General features: G+C 46.7%; 1 protein-coding gene across 1 annotated transcript; it reads right to left on the reverse strand.

Moving 5' to 3' along the window:
- Positions 1–6,529: 6,529 nt before the first annotated feature.
- Positions 6,530–14,147, reverse strand: LOC149433169 (tetraspanin-1-like). The gene is made up of 8 exons (XM_089664568.1): positions 14,059–14,147; positions 11,445–11,509; positions 9,399–9,617; positions 8,937–9,011; positions 8,550–8,648; positions 8,318–8,461; positions 7,986–8,069; positions 6,530–7,104 (listed from the first exon to the last, which is right to left on the reverse strand). The coding sequence occupies exons 2-8, from the start codon at positions 11,499–11,501 to the stop codon at positions 7,039–7,041; spliced, it is 744 nt and encodes a 247-aa protein (XP_089520694.1). The 5' UTR covers positions 11,502–11,509; positions 14,059–14,147; the 3' UTR covers positions 6,530–7,038.
- Positions 14,148–16,040: the final 1,893 nt, after the last annotated feature.

The raw sequence follows: 16,040 nt of genomic DNA on the forward strand, positions 1-16,040 counted from the left end.
ACTGGAGCTCTCCTCCTGGGTGCCATGTTTGAAGACAGTCCTCATGATGTTCTATGTGCTGGAGGCCCTGAAAACCAGATTAGAGCTGGAGATACCTGAATGGAGCTGGACAGAGATATTCTGGTCTGAAAAGGGTGACAGAGGAGCTGGGTCGATGATGTCATCTGGACCTAGGAGGAGAGATCTTTGCTCAGGGACTCAGGGATTTGTGTCTGTTCATAGAGGAACAGAGGTCAGATCTTGGTGAGAGGGAACATGGTGGCTGCTCTCAGAGGGTCACAGATTTATCTGGCTGTCCTTTGTTCATCAGCATCTCTTTTGAGAGGTGGCCCTCAAAGGACCTACAGTTGTGCCCCTTGGAGAATTGATACAGTATGTACCATTTTTAAAGAAAACATGAGTGAGCCGGCAAAACCCATTTCTTTTATTTCTTACGGGAATCATATTCTGTAACTATAGGTCATAGCAGAATGGCCCAATCATAAAACAAAACATGGCAAACCAATCTAATTCCCCATTCAAAAGTCTGCATCCCCTTAGTTCTTAATACTGTGTATTGCCCCTTTACCATCAATGACAGCAGCCAGTCTTCTGTAATACTTGTCTATGAGGCCCCTGAATTCCTGCAGGTGGTAGAGCTGCCCATTTGTCTAGGAAAAATGCCTCCACGCCATGCAAAGTCTTTGGTGGTCTTGCATGAACAGCACGTTTGAGATCTCCCCAGAGCGGCTTGATGATATTAAAGTCAGGAGACTGTGTTGGCTACTCCAGGACCTCCACCTTTTTTCTGCTGTAACCACTGGAGGGTCAGCTTTACTTTGTGCTTAGAGTCATTGTTGTAATGGAAAGTCCAAGATTGTCCCATAAGCAGCTTTCCTGCAGAAGAATGCAAATTGTCTGCCAGTATTTTCATCTTGCCATCAATTTTCACAAGATTCCCCATGCCTTTAGAGCTCAAACACCCCCAAAACATCAGTGAGCCATCACCATGCTTCACAGTGGCGATTTTTCTCGCTGTTGACCTCTCTTCAAACAGCGCTTATGGTTGTGACCATAAAGCTTTATTTTGGTCTCGTCACTCCAGATTACAATGTGTCAGAAGCTGTAAGGCGTGTCAAGGTCTTGTCGGGCATATTGTAACCGGGATTTCATGTGGCATTGGTGCAGTAAAGGCTTCTTTCTGGCAACTCAACCATGCAGCTCATTTTTGTATCGTCATATTGTGCTCCTTGAAACAACCACACCGTCTTTTAACAGAGCAGCCTGTATTTCTTCTGAGGTTACCTGTGGGGGTTTTCTTTCTATCCTGCACAATTCTTCTGGCAGTTGTGGCTGCAATCTTTCTTGGTCTACCTGATTTTGGCTGGGGAGCAAGAGATCCCCAAATTTTCCACTTCTTAATAAAGTGATTGAACAGTACTGACTGGCATATTTAAGGCTTTGGATATCTTTTTATGTCTTTTTCCATCTCTATAAAGTTCCAATACCTTGTTGTGCAGGTCTTTTGACAGTTCTTTTCTGCTCCCCATGGCTCAGTATCTAGCCTGCTCAGTGCATCTGTGTGAGAGCTAACAAACGCAATGACACAGACACTAATTGCAATTATAGACAGACACTAATTGTAATTTAAAAAGCCACAGATGTGGGAAATGAACCTTTAATTACCATTGTAACCTGTGTGGGTCACCTTGTGTGTCTGTACCAAGGCCGAACATTCCAGGGGGCAGAGACTTCTGATCCGGGGGCAGAGACTTCTGATCCAGGGGGCGGAGACTTTTGATCCAGAGGGCGGAGACTTCTGATCCAGGGGGCGGAGACTTCTGATCCAGGGGGCGGAGATTTCTGATCCGGGGGGTGGAGACTTCTGATCCAGGGGGTGGAGATTTCTGATCCAGGGGGTGGAGACTTCTGATCCAGGGGGTGGAGATTTCTGATCCAGGGGGTGGAGATTTCTGATCCGGGCCATTTGGGTGATTTCTGTTATCATTTATCATTTAAAAAGGAGTCAAACAACTATGTGATAATAAATGGCTTCACATGATCACTATCCTTAAAGGATAAGCTCAGCTTTAGTAACATGCATACCCCGATGTGACAACCATAAATTTTTCAAAAATGTGACCACGCTTGGCTCCGCCCACCCGGCTGCGTCACTCATTCACGGTGTTATGTGAATGAGAAAACTACAAGTCCCAGCAGCTTTTGCAGCTGTCGACTCGAAGTTGCTCACAGTAGTTCATTGAGTCTTCTTGCCAGTAAGTATCGGCTTCCCCGTACGAGGAAGCAGATTCACTGACAGGTCTGCAGGAGAGCTGCATGGCACCAGCGATCTGCTTATCGCTGGTGCAAGGCTCCCCCCAATAAATGCAAATGTTTTTCTTTCCTGCAAAAAAATGTGCATTCATTTTTTGTTGAAAAGTGAACTTAAAATAGAAGACGTTTTTTTTTTTTTGCATGATTGGTCATATTTTCAATATCAACGCCAAACTTTCACGATTTCTCTCAGAGGATGCAAATTTTTGAAAGCACAACTGTATTGTTGATTCAGCATATCATCCTGCTGGTATCCTGCACCCCCTGAACCCTCTCTTCGGTGGGAGAACTGCAAAAATGATTATTATTATTATTATTATACAGGATTTATGGCGCCAACAGTTTGCTCAGCACTTTACATTATAGTGGGAGACAATACAGGAACAATACAAGAGGGAAAGGAGAGCCCTGATCCTGGGAGCTTACAATCTAGGAGGGAGGGTTGAATGGTACAATAGGTAATAACTGTGGGGGATGGACTGGTAGGAGGAGTAGAAGATTCCAGTAGTAGCAGAGGGCGGGATAGGCTGCCCTGAAGAGATAGGTTTTCAGTGATCGCCTAAAGGTAAGTAGAGTCGGTGATAGTCTGATAGATTGGGGTAGGGAGTTCCAGAGGATGGGTGACGCCCTGGAGAAGTCTTGGAAAAAATGGTATAGGACCCTAGAGACGGGAGCCTGATCATTGTTAGAGGTTTGTCGGGGAGCTGTTGGACCTAAGTAAAGGGCAGGTGGCCACGGGACAGATAGGAGAACCCAAGAATTACTAACGTTCCCCTCTAGAGAGTCATCACCCCATAAAGGTCCTTGCTGTGACACTTTGTGTCGTAGGGTGACAACGCTTTGGCTCGTCTACTGCTATGTCCTGCCTGTAGATCACACTGTCACATGATCTCCTAAAGGAAACTACAAAAGGTAATACTGATACACATTGCCCAGGAAAATTACACCATTGTCACCATCTAAAGCGGACCTACCATAAGACTGGAAGAAGCACTCTATTGAAACCTCCCAACACCAAAGTCAAATCATCGCTAAGGGCCCAAGCTGTGGCTGTTTCCTCTTTATTTACATCCATTGGCGACTTTATTGGGTCCACCTGTTCAATTGCTTGGTAACACAAATTGCTAATCAGCCAATCACATGGCAGCAACTCAGTGCATTTAGGCATCTAGACGTGGTGAAGACTACTTGCTTAAATTCAAACAGAGCATCAGAATGGGGGAGAAAGGGGATTTAATTGAATTTGAATGTGGCATGGTTGTTGGTGCCAGATGGGCTGGTCTGAGTATTTCAAAAACTGCTGATCTACTGGGATTTTCACACACAACCATCTCTAGGGTTTACAGAGAATGGTCAGAAAAAGAGAAAACAGCCAGCGAGCATCAGTTGTGTGGAGTAAAATGCCTTGTTGATGTCAGAGGAGAATTGGCATTAGATTTCAGCTGTGGCATTCAGATGGTAGGGTCAGAATTTGGAGCAAACAACATGAAAGCATGGATCCATCCTGCCATGTATCAATGGTTCAGGCTGGTGGTGGGGGTGTCATGGTGTGGTGGATCCATCCTGCCTTGTATCAACAGTTCAGGCTGGTGGTGGTGTCATGGATCCATCCTGCCTTGTATCAATGGTTCAGTCTGGTGGTGGTGGTGTCATGGTGTGGTGGATCCATCCTGCCTTGTATCAACAGTTCAGGCTGGTGGTGGTGTCATGGTGTGGTGGATCCATCCTGCCTTGTATCAATGGTTCAGTCTGGTGGTGGTGGTGGTGGTGTCATGGTGTGGTGGATCCATCCTGCCTTGTATCAACGGTTCAGGCTGGTGGTGGGAGTGTCATGGTGTGGTGGATCCATCCTGCCTTGTATCAACAGTTCAGGCTGGTGGTGGTGGTGTCATGGTAGGGTGGATCCATCCTGCCTTGTATCAACGGTTCAGGCTGGTGGTGTCATGGTGTGGTGGATCCATCCTGCCTTGTAACAACGGTTCAGTCTGGTGGTGGTGGTGTCGTGGTGGATCCATCCTGCCTTGTATCAACGGTTCAGGCTGGTGGTGGGAGTGTCATGGTGTGGTGGATCCATCCTGCCTTGTATCAACAGTTCAGGCTGGTGCTGGTGGTGTCATGGTGTGGTGGATCCATTCTGCCTTGTATCAATGGTTCAGGCTGGAGGTGGTGGTGTCATGGATCCATCCTGCCTTGTATCAATGGTTCAGGCTGGTGGTGGTGGGGGTGTCATGGTGTGGTGGAGATTTTCATAGCACTAGCAAGATGGACCTAATAAAGCAGCTGGTGAGTGTATACCCAGCAACCTGGTCATTTAATAAACTAGGTATTAGGATGTCTGTAGATCACCATCTTCCATAGTAGGGGTAATCATGTCAGGCTGTCTCTGGGCAGACCTGTCAGCTCATCTTATATCAAGGAAGAACCTAAACTTATCACTCCCTTCTGATTGGTGCATTATTATGTGGCAGGAAGATTGTTCAACAATAGCCAGGTTCCTCTCCATGGGTGGATTGGCTGGATAATGCCAGTTCCCACCCTTCCCTTTTGCTGTGGTATGACCTATAATTGGAGGAAATGCCACTCACATTAGGTGGACAGTGATTTACTTAAAAGGGACAAAACCATTCAGATTGTCCCCTTATCTCTCCTGTCCAGTCTTCAAACCACCACTCCTTCCCTCCATCACTTTGTGCCCACCTCTACAACAGGGGGAAACCGTGCAGATCTTGGAGGACCTGGTGGTGGCAAACTTGGACTGCAGATATGTCTGCTTTATAGTGAGAGGAAGGTCTTGATGGGGCAGGTCTATGCAAAAGCCTAATTATTGGCCCTTCTAAGCCAGCTGACCCAAGTTCAAAGGCCAGGCAGTGCATTATGGTCATGGTTACTATTATCATGATGTGATAAAAGAGGAGTTGGTTATGTTACCATCTTATCCTTTCAGTTACCATGGTAATTTCACTGGCACGCAGGATACCCCACCAACACATGGCAGTGTCAATTGTGACCCTCATCCCTAGCAGTGTATGAAATACCCTCACCCAAAAGAGCCAGACTTCCAGCAGGCAGTATGACAGTTACTTCTGCAGAACATTCACGCTGCAGTTTTTTTGACCTAACAATCCAATACAGCAGAACATATAGAACACAAGAATTATTCCAAAACTTCAACTGATCTTGGAGGGTTTTATTTTTAAATTGTTTCTTCATACCTCCAACTGGCAGAGAATGAAAAGATTGCGGTGCAAGTCCGTGTCACCTTCACCCTACGGCAATGTTACAGAAGAGATAGGTAAGGGGATAAGTAGCATGTGTTAGGGCCCCTTTAAGGAATACAGTTATTGGTCAGCTTTGCTCCAATTAGGTGAGGAAGTACAGAAGGGAGGGAGGTTCAAAAGGCAAAAGGTTCTAGAAGGAGCCCTGTGGTGACAGACCAAGGCGCGGCCATCTTGTCCTCTGCGGTGACAGACCAAGGCGCGGCCATCTTGTCCTCTGCGGTGACAGACCAAGGCGCGGCCATCTTGAATTTCCCAGATTTGATAGTACCTAATCTTAGTTCTGGTTGTCAGCTCAATAATCGGGCCACTTACCTCTCTGGAAATTCTATTCTAGAGATGTGAACAAAGCACTCCATGTACATTACATACTGTACTTCTGACCCCTGCACTATGTAAATTACACTTCTGACCCCTGCATCCAGAGAGGGGGCTCTTAAAAGGGCCTACTACTTTTCAGGGTACTTCTATTAGGGGTGGGTATGGCCAGCATGTCCTTTGAACTCTCTTCCCACTTCAGATTTGGCATGTCATGTGCCAAGCTGATGGAAGTAGTGACAGCAACATCTCACTACTATCAGCTTGCAGTGACAGGAACCCTGCTTGTGGTGCCTCTTCCCTCACATGATACTTACGATGCCCCTCCTGCCCACCCCTAGTGATAGGCACCTCAGAGTTCCTGATGCAAGGAGTGAAATGTCTTTGTTCACTTCTCATTTATAAAAAAAATTACTGGATCATGTGCCATCACCCTTCCTGGTGTGTCCAATTGTCACCTACCTATAACAAATGCATGCACACATTTTGTGAGGGTGTCAAAACACAGTTCAGTCATCACCCTCTTCTCCCATGGTCAGGAAATTAGGGTGATAGCCACTTTTTTTGACTGGGCAGAAAAATCAGAATGTTGGCTTTACAATCAGGAGAGAGGAGAGAAAGAATTTACAGAAAAGACCAGCTTTATTATATACATCCTTCATAATATATCCACTTCACGTTCCTCAAAAAAAATAATATGAATATCAGATATTAAATAAATCCATAATAAAATAAACTGATTTCATCACATCGTTTTTTGGCACCAAAACTGTAAAACGAGGAGAAAACAAAAAAAAATGTGCCAACACAATCATACGTGGCGCTCCAGGGGAAGGGGGAATCTCCGAGAGACAGACACTCAGTGCATGAAAGAAAGACTTTTCACAACCCTGTTGACTGAGAAGATTGGAGGGTTCTGATGAATTTCCATCCATAGGAGAAAAAAAAAAAAAAAGCCACAAGTTCATAGCAATAAAGAATCACGGTCTAATTATAATGGAGCGCCTTATTGGACATATGTAAAGTGCAATTCAAAGGCCGCACAGGGCCCAACGTAGTCATATTGCATTGACACCAATCCTCATCTTGAAATGTCATTTACATAATGTATAGGCTAGGCTGTCCTCAGCTGCTAGTGGATGGCACCGTGCTTGTCTATCTTGCAGTACAGGTACATGGACACCACCATTGCTGCCAGCTAAGGGAAACAGAAAAAAAAAAAACCATGTTAAATCTTGTACCGAGACCTGGATTCCACCCCAACTAGGCATACAGCTCATAGGGATCAATTTAAATGTGGGGCCACCAATGTACAGTAAAGCTCCCCCAGAGGCCCACAAAGGATGGGGAAGATTATTGTGACCTGAGCTGCATTAGGAGTGTTGTGAGCCCTCAGCTGCCACATCTTCCCACTCCTGCTGCAGGACTCAAGTCTCCAAAGATTCCTCCCAATCATTGTTGTGAGGGCATTCCTTCCTATAGGGTCATCCCTGTAGAGAGAACATAGTGTAAACTGACTGTACCCAAGTCAAATTGAAGGGTCAGCTTGGGTACAATCAGCCTGCCCATAGATGGGATTGAATCTCAGCCAGTCCCTGCTGAACCAGCTGAGATTCACACCATCTGACCAGTTTTAGGGGAGCAGCGCCCTAGATGCACAATATGGCCGCCTACAGTTGACAGAGTGGGAAACACCTCAGTATAGCAAAGTCTTCAAAGGGATCACATACCTAATCTGAACAGTGACCACCGACTCCCCTTTATAGAATATCTGACCTTTCTTGGATGAAAAATTCTTGTTTCTATCACTTGATGACGAAAAGAAAGGAGGAGGAGGGGGGTGTGGAGGACAACAGAAAGTGAGGACATCACCCTTTTAGCCAGCTGCCATCATATACAGTAGTTGTCCCAGTTGGACGATTTTCCCTCTAATCCCATTCTGGGAACAGCTTCTGGATATCTCCCTCAGCTTCAGTGGAGAAAACTCTATGGAGGTTCTAACCCTACCTCAGCCCCACCCAAAACTAGAGAAGACATGGGACTCCAGAAAAAAAAATTAAACATATGCGACAAACTTACCTCCAAGGCACCAATTCCAGCTGCAACACCTCCCACAATGGCTGCATTTTTCTTCAACAAGTCCAAAATCTGATTGAAACAGCCCTGAGGAGAGAAGACAAAGTTAGTCGTGAGATGGCCCTCTATGGAGAATTTAGAGATACGATACATGTGCTGGTGCCCAGTCAACCTAATAGCAGAAGTTCAGTCAGTCATTCTACATACTGACTGAAAGACCAAAATTAAAAGAGGGAAACAAAAAACTATTTAGGGGAAGAGATAAAACATCTACCAGCCTGAAGTTTCAGTTGGGTCTAAATAACCTCTCAAAACCAGAAAATAGTGGATCTTACTGGGACTTTAGAGGTGTGGGCGAAATTCTCTGTACAGGAGGAGGTGGTGTTGAAATTGCAGCATGCTTCTGGGTAAACTCCTTTGTTCTTCACATAGTATGAATTGTTGAAATCTGTGTAGTTGTTGAGCCCGCAGCACTTTAACTGAAATGAAAAATAAGCGTGTGAACCAGGGTGAGCTGTACATACAGGGGCAACATGTGGTCACACGGGGGTCACGCATGCTTCTTACATCCTTCATGGTGTTGTTCCAGCTCGAGGTAACATCTTGCTTGTCACCGTACTGAGTCTGCAGGACCGGAGTAAGGACAGACTGCAGGAAACTTTGTGCCTGGAGAATAGAAGGGTGGCTGTTAGAAGCGCACTTAGGGGAGATCAGCCAATCAGAGACCAAAAATCACCTTAAATCTTCCTATCACCAAAATTCTGACAATTTCCTCCAATACCACTTAAAACAAGAAGAGGAGTTGTCAGGCAAGAGAGATGTATTTGCCAACTATAGAACCCGCTCCCCAATTCCTGGAACTTCCTGCAGCATTCATCACCTGACACCCCTAACCCCTCCCCCCTTTATAGAGAAAGAATTTGCTGAGATGAGAAGTGTCTAGAAGGTCCTTACCACAGAGGAATAGACGAGAGCTACGACAGCGCCTGCAATCTCTGCGATGAAGATGATCAGGACGATGGAGAAGAACTACAAGAGAAAGTTTGGTCAGTTCCTCTTCTATAAACACATAAAATATCCTGATGTCTGGGGCCAGCTCCCACCAAGATTCCCTAGGCTGAAGGACTCCACAGGCCAGATACGGCAAGGTCATCCATTCAAGGACTCCACAGGCCAGATACGGCAAGGTCATCCATTCAAGGACTCCACAGGCCAGATACGGCAAGGTCATCCATTCAAGGACTCCACAGGCCAGATACGGCAAGGTCATCCATTCAAGGACTCCACAGGCCAGATACGGCAAGGTCATCCATTCTATGGAGATGGTAGGCATAGCCAGCTCACCATTAATAACGTAGACCCTGCCCCTACCACCAGCCCACCCATTACTCCCCACAACCACCTTGCCAATCTCACCATAATCAGCAGGCACTTGCTCTCTTTCTGGGCTCCGCAGCAGCCGAGGAATCCTAGGATGACCAGCAACGCTCCAATGGCAATCAGGAAATATCCAACGTTGACAAACTGGGAGGCAATACTATCCGCTCCAGATCCCAGTGTTCCAAATATCTTCAGGAAAGAGCTGCTGTCCACGCTGACCCAAATCCCTACTCCGAGCAGAGTTCCTCCAGCCAGCTAAAGAAAAGAGAAAAGGTCAGCCTATGAAGCCTTCCATGAATCTTCCAGGACAGAGATGGGAGGAAGGCTCCTTCCACCTTGTATGCTGCCCTGGAAGATTCCTGGGGAAAAAAAAAAAAAAACCATGATGTACCGTTAGCACATCCAGGAGGACGCCTTGAGGACTCCACCCTGAATTGGTCACACATTTTGCACTGCTCTCTCATAACACAATTCAGTAAACCGCCCTAAACCCTCAATTGTTCTTGTAAAATCAGAGACAGGCCACACTCAGAACACCTTCTTTAGAAATAAGAAGCGTCATCTCAGGAAGGCACCAAGCATAACATAACTCAGCAGATGAGCGCCACTTTCTCCACACACAATGGAAGGCCTGTACATTGTATAGTTATCTGCTCAATGGAAATATACCAAATTACAGGAACAAGGAAACAATGGAACACACCTCTTCAGAAATAGAACCAAACCAGTCAAACTACTCTCACTGTACAATAACCGGAGGGTTTAGGATTGTCAGTGGAGTGGGCCCTGAGAGCCTATAAAACCATAATATGGAAATTATTTTTCTTTAGACGTAAAGGTGTTCAAATATCTGGTAGTCCACACCGTCCGACGCCTCTCAGGAAACACAGTTTAATAATCCCAAGCAATGCAGGAGGTACAAGATGGTGACCACAGCCCTTTGGCTTCCAGTGGATCTGATGAATATCTGTCCACATATTACAGAGCTCCATTCGGCTATAGAGGAACCCAAAAAGTGTGTTTGGTACCTCCTCAGAGGGGGACTGAGGGCCACACACGGCAGAGAATATTGTACCTCCACATAGAGGGGGACAACCATTGCTGAGAATATTGTACCTCCATGTAGAGGGGCACTGAGGGCCACACACGGCAGAGAATATTGTACCTCCATGTAGAGGGGGACAAGCATTGCTGAGAATATTGTACCTCCATGTAGAGGGGCATCGAGGGCCACACATGGCAGAGAATATTGTACCTCCATGTAGAGGGGGACAACCATTGCTGAGAATATTGTACCTCCATGTAGAGGGGCACTGAGGGCCACACATGGCAGAGAATATTGTACCTCCATGTAGAGGGGGACAAGCATTGCTGAGAATATTGTACCTCCATGTAGAGGGGCACCGAGGGCCACACATGGCAGAGAATATTGTACCTCCATGTAGAGGGGGACAAGCATTGCTGAGAATATTGTACCTCCATGTAGAGGGGCACTGAGGGCCACACATGGCAGAGAATATTGTACCTCCATGTAGAAGGGCACTGAGGGCCACACTATTGTACCTCCATGTAGAGGGGGACTAGGGGCAACCACTGCTGAGAATATTGTACCTCCATGTAGAGGGGGACTGAGGACTGCACCCGTCTTAAGTATATTGTACTTCCACACAAAAGGGAGCCAAGGGGCATCTATGAATGGGATTATCGTACTTACATACATAGCTGGCCTTCGGATGACATGCAAGGCTGCATGAGGTTCCATCTGTGAAGGTTGCTCAGGTTCTGGTGATTATTTTTTTTTTAATAACTTACAGCTGGCATTGGCCAGTTAGTAGCCGACATTGTGAAGCACAAATTGCAATGTCTATGCTGAACTTGGTCTAAAACAGACACCAAGCTGCCCTGCTGGCCACCCGACTTCCATTGGAGGATCTCACAAACTAGGGAGACCACCAATGGTTACAAGAAGAGCTGGGAGGACGATGTATTTCATTGGGAGGATGTCATCCAATTTACAACCAACCCCTATAGAGAGGGACCAACAGACCCAACTAGACAGAGACACGAAGATTGTATACTCACAAAGATGGCCAGATTGAACAAGATCATCAGAACCTTGATGCAGGTGAAGCAGCTCATGGTTGCGTCTGGAAGGAGAAGGACAAAAACAGTTACAAGTCACCTCCTGCGATCCAACATTATCTGAATTATAGCCAAGGTAAAAACTTTTACAGCAAAACTCCCTTTGGGATAAGAAACCCCCATCACACAAACACATGCACTACAAGTTATTTTATAAAGGGGGGGGGGGGGTAAGAGTTAATGGTCACTTCCTCACAACACTGCAACCTAGAGGCTCTCTTGGTATACAGAGCTGCCCAAGAAATCCACTGTCTGTATTTGGTTTTCCAAGACATCTGCAAGCAGGGGCGGACTGACCATTTAGGCACTGCCCGAGGGCCCAGGGTCAGTAGGGGGCCCCATGAGATGCCCTTGGTACCTATCATAGGCTCTTTTTGGGTGTGGTTTGAGTGTGGGCAAGGATACAGGGGCCCCATGATTTCCTATTGCCCCTGTCTGCAAGTCAAAAAATTTGTGGTATCTCCTGTAATGGTTTCATTTTTGGAAAAAAATAATATCCTTTAGGCACCTTCTAAAAGGGAAGATATTCCAGCTAACCCACCACGACAAAACTGAGATTGCTCAGGTGCCGATGATAAAGGCTGACCCTCCCATTCAAGGGCTTCAAGAAAAAAAAAAAAAAAAGTCTGTCAAAGAAGTTGGGTTAAATCCTTGGAATATGTAATTATTAGGGGATAAAGACAAGTCGGTGAGGTCGGGTGAGAAACATCCTGATGTGTTCTGGATTTTCCAGGACATTCATTATCCAGGTACACACTGCGTCATGGAGATAAGAGTTTCTCCAACATGTTTGACTGGGTGGAGGCAGCTAGACACACATCAGCTCCAGTGTAATAATTAATCTTTCAGCTGCAGACCACTCACTCCTGACAAACACGTTCATTATCAACCACATATGCTGGAGGGTTGTTCTGGTAGAATCCTTCCAAATTTTCTGATCTAGAGGGGAGATCCTCCAAATCAGAAAAGTAGATACAGCAGGGGCAGACAGACAACTCATGGGGCCCCCAGGCAATAGGGGGATCATGGGACCCATGTCCTTACCCAAACTCAAAAAAGCCTATGAAAAAAAAAAAAAAAAAAAAAAAAAAAAAAAAAAAAAAAAAAAAAAAAAAAAAAGGTGTAGCAGGGGCATCTCATGGGGCCCCCTACTGACCCCGGGCAGTGCCCAAGTTTCCAAGTGGTCAGTCCACCCCTGCAATACAGCCAGCAGCAGGCGAGTCACAATAGGTGGCAAACAGGACACATGGGTGTTCACAAATACAATAGGAAACGTGGGGCCAGATTTGTTGGTATTTTCTATACAATCCACCAATCTCCCAAAGGATCCAAAGAATTCAAGAAATCTCCCAAGATATGTGAGAAATTCTTTCCAGCCCAGAATCTTACATGATTAACCCCCAAAAAAAACAGAAATCTGCAGCCATTCCACCTAGAAGGAACTTATCCAGTCAAGGAACCCCTCCCACAGCTCAGGCGGCAAGGAATCCCTCCAGCAGCAAAGGAGGAGATTTTGGCAGACAGCATTCCTTTCACTCCAACAGCTAAAAATAAAAATCTGAGAATATTCATGGCGCCACCAACTTCTATAGAGGAGGCCAGGAACAAGGCATTTCCTGGCACTGTCACGTTACCACACCACGTTCAACGGTCATCAGTCAGGACTTTAGGGGAATCCACTGATCCTCTGACCTGACACTCACAATGCTCAGATATCAATGGTCCCTCTGTTGATCCCCCCCCAGGCTGTGGCTTGTTCTCATGGACTGTACTGAGGAAAAGAAAGCCGACCATGACAGACAGAACCCACACAGACCAATTCTGTACAACATGGACAGATCAATACAGAAGAAGAACCACGGTTTCCCAAATGGGCAGACTAGGTATGAGACAAAAGCAGCTTTGGGGGGGGGGGGGGGGGGGGGGAGAATCTCATATATATATATATATATATTTTTTTTTTCCCCTTTTTTGCTTATTTAAAATATATTCCAGTTTTGTTTCTTTTATTCCTTCAAACCTTTCCCTAAATCTGACAAATCCCGCTTTGATCAGTGTATTTCACAGTGCAGGGAGGGGCACTGCACAGGACACTGCTCACCTCCACCCCACTGTGTACACAACACACAATACATACAATACCAGATACAAAGATAAGATAAAACATCCACTCCCTCCTGCAACTCAGGGGAGGCAAATCTACCACCCCAACCAGTAGAGGACATAGACACCTCCAAGGAGAAAAGGACCCAAATGGGGACCACCTCCAGGTAACATGAGCCCCAGTTAAGACACCTCCAAGGAACAGGGACCCTAGTGGGGACTCCTCCAGGGAACAGGGACCCTAGGGAAGACACCTCCAGGGAACAGGGACCCCTCCAAGGAGCAGAGAACCAGTGGGTACCCCTCTAGGTAAAACATACTCCAGGGAACAAAGATCCTAGTGGGGACCCCTCCAAGTTACATGGACTCCAGGGAGCAGGGATCCCTTCAGGCAGCAGATGTCACACAGGGAGTTCAGACATAAGCAGATTCTGCTTTAAAACTTACTGACCTGTTCTGTGGCTGAGCTATGCAGAGGAGATCTGTGATATCCAGACTGTGCAGGTGAGTGATTATTCCAGGTACACACACCTTATAACAGGTGAGACTGAGGGGCGGAGCCGGAGACATGTCCATCCCCAGACTGCACCCATCCCTTCAGCTCTTTCCTCTATTCAAATGTAAACTTGTGATTTATGATGTCAGAAACTGGACAAGGAAGATTTCACACCGATAATGAGCCCAGCTTGTCCCTCCTTCTTCCTGCTCCCTGTTCATTGCCAGTAAACACTCCCTATTAACTGCCAGTAAACACTCCATATTAACTGCCCCTCATCCCTCCCTATGCGCTGCCCCTCATCGCTCCCTATTCACTGCCCCTCATCGCTCCCTATTCACTGCCCCTCATTGCTCCCTATTCACTGCCCCTCATTGCTCCCTATTCACTGCCCCTCATTACTCCCTATTCACTGCTCCTTGTCGCTCCCTATTCACTGCCCCTGGTCGCTCCCTGTTCACTGCCAGTGATCGCCCCTCATCGCTCCCTATTCACTGCCCCTCATCGCTCCCAATTCACTGCCCCTCATCGCTCCCTATTCACTGCCCCTCATCGCTCCCTATTCACTGCCCCTCATCGCTCCCAATTCACTGCCCCTCGTCACTCCCTATTCACTGCCCCTCATCTCTTCACAAGTGTGGCAGCATTCAGGAACACTGGTTCCGGGTTACACTGGTCTGGTGACACTGGCACTGGTGAGGCAGCAATCAGGAACACTGGTACTGGGAACACTGGTCGGGTGACACTGGCACTGGTGTGGCGGCAATCAGGAACACTGGTTCCGGGTTACACTGGTCTGGTGACACTGGCACTGGTGAGGCAGCAATCAGGAACACTGGTACTGGGAACACTGGTCGGGTGACACTGGCACTGGTGTGGCGGCAATCAGGAACACTGGTTCCGGGTTACACTGGTCTGGTGACACTGGGAAGCGATTTATAGATTGCGCAACAAAGTCTCTGATACATTTTAAATGCACCTAAACACACAATACTGAGGGGCCGGGTGGGGCCATGCGTTTTGGCACGCACAAAGGCGCACATGTTAGCAAGGGGGGCCATTAAGAATGAATGTCTTTGCCGCGCGTCTACAGAGGGGTAGCGCGTTTTTGTGCGTTGCGGGAAAGCAAGTGATTTTTCACGCGTTGCGGCAGCGCACTGGTGTGAACAAAGGCTCAATGTAAACGGCGCTGCAACACACCTCTGAGCGTCCAGTAAAATGTGTGTTTTTCTCGGCGTCATCACAGCGCATCAGAACAGATTTCTTCTTCCACCAAATTTCCCCGAAGGCGCTCAGTGAGCAAAAATGTCACCAAAAGTGAGATCAGATTTTCACACAAAAATCAATTTTCATCAAATTCTTTGGCTCATCCGGACCTGCGATGGGCTCCACCGGAGATTTTCCTGCACAGTGATTCTGAAGGACGGAGATATCATCCAATCCAATGATCCCCTGGACTAAGGATGGAGATATCATCCAATCTGATCCATCCCCAGGACTAAGGATGGAGATATCATCCAATCCGATCCATCCATCCATCCCCAGGACTAAGGATGGAGATATCATCCAATCTGATCCATCCATCCCCAGGACTAAAGATGGAGATATCATCCAATCTGATCCATCCATCCCCAGGACTAAGGATAGAGATATCATCCAATCTGATCCATCCCCAGGACTAAGGATGGAGATATTATCCAATCCGATCCATCCATCCCCAGGACTAAGGATGAAGATATCATACAATCCAATCCATCCATCCCCAGGACTAAGGATGGAGATATCATCCAATCCGATCCATCCATCCCCAGGACTAAGGACGGAGATATCATCCAATCTGATCCATCCCCAGGACTAGGGATGGAGATATCATCCAATCTGATCCATCCCCAGGACTAAGGACGGAGATGTCATCAATCCGATCCATCCCCAGGACT

This window comes from Staurois parvus, unplaced genomic scaffold (genome assembly GCF_062004578.1).
Source record: "Staurois parvus isolate SC_StPar_1 unplaced genomic scaffold, SC_StPar_1.0 ptg001948l, whole genome shotgun sequence".
Taxonomy (NCBI): domain Eukaryota; kingdom Metazoa; phylum Chordata; class Amphibia; order Anura; family Ranidae; genus Staurois; species Staurois parvus.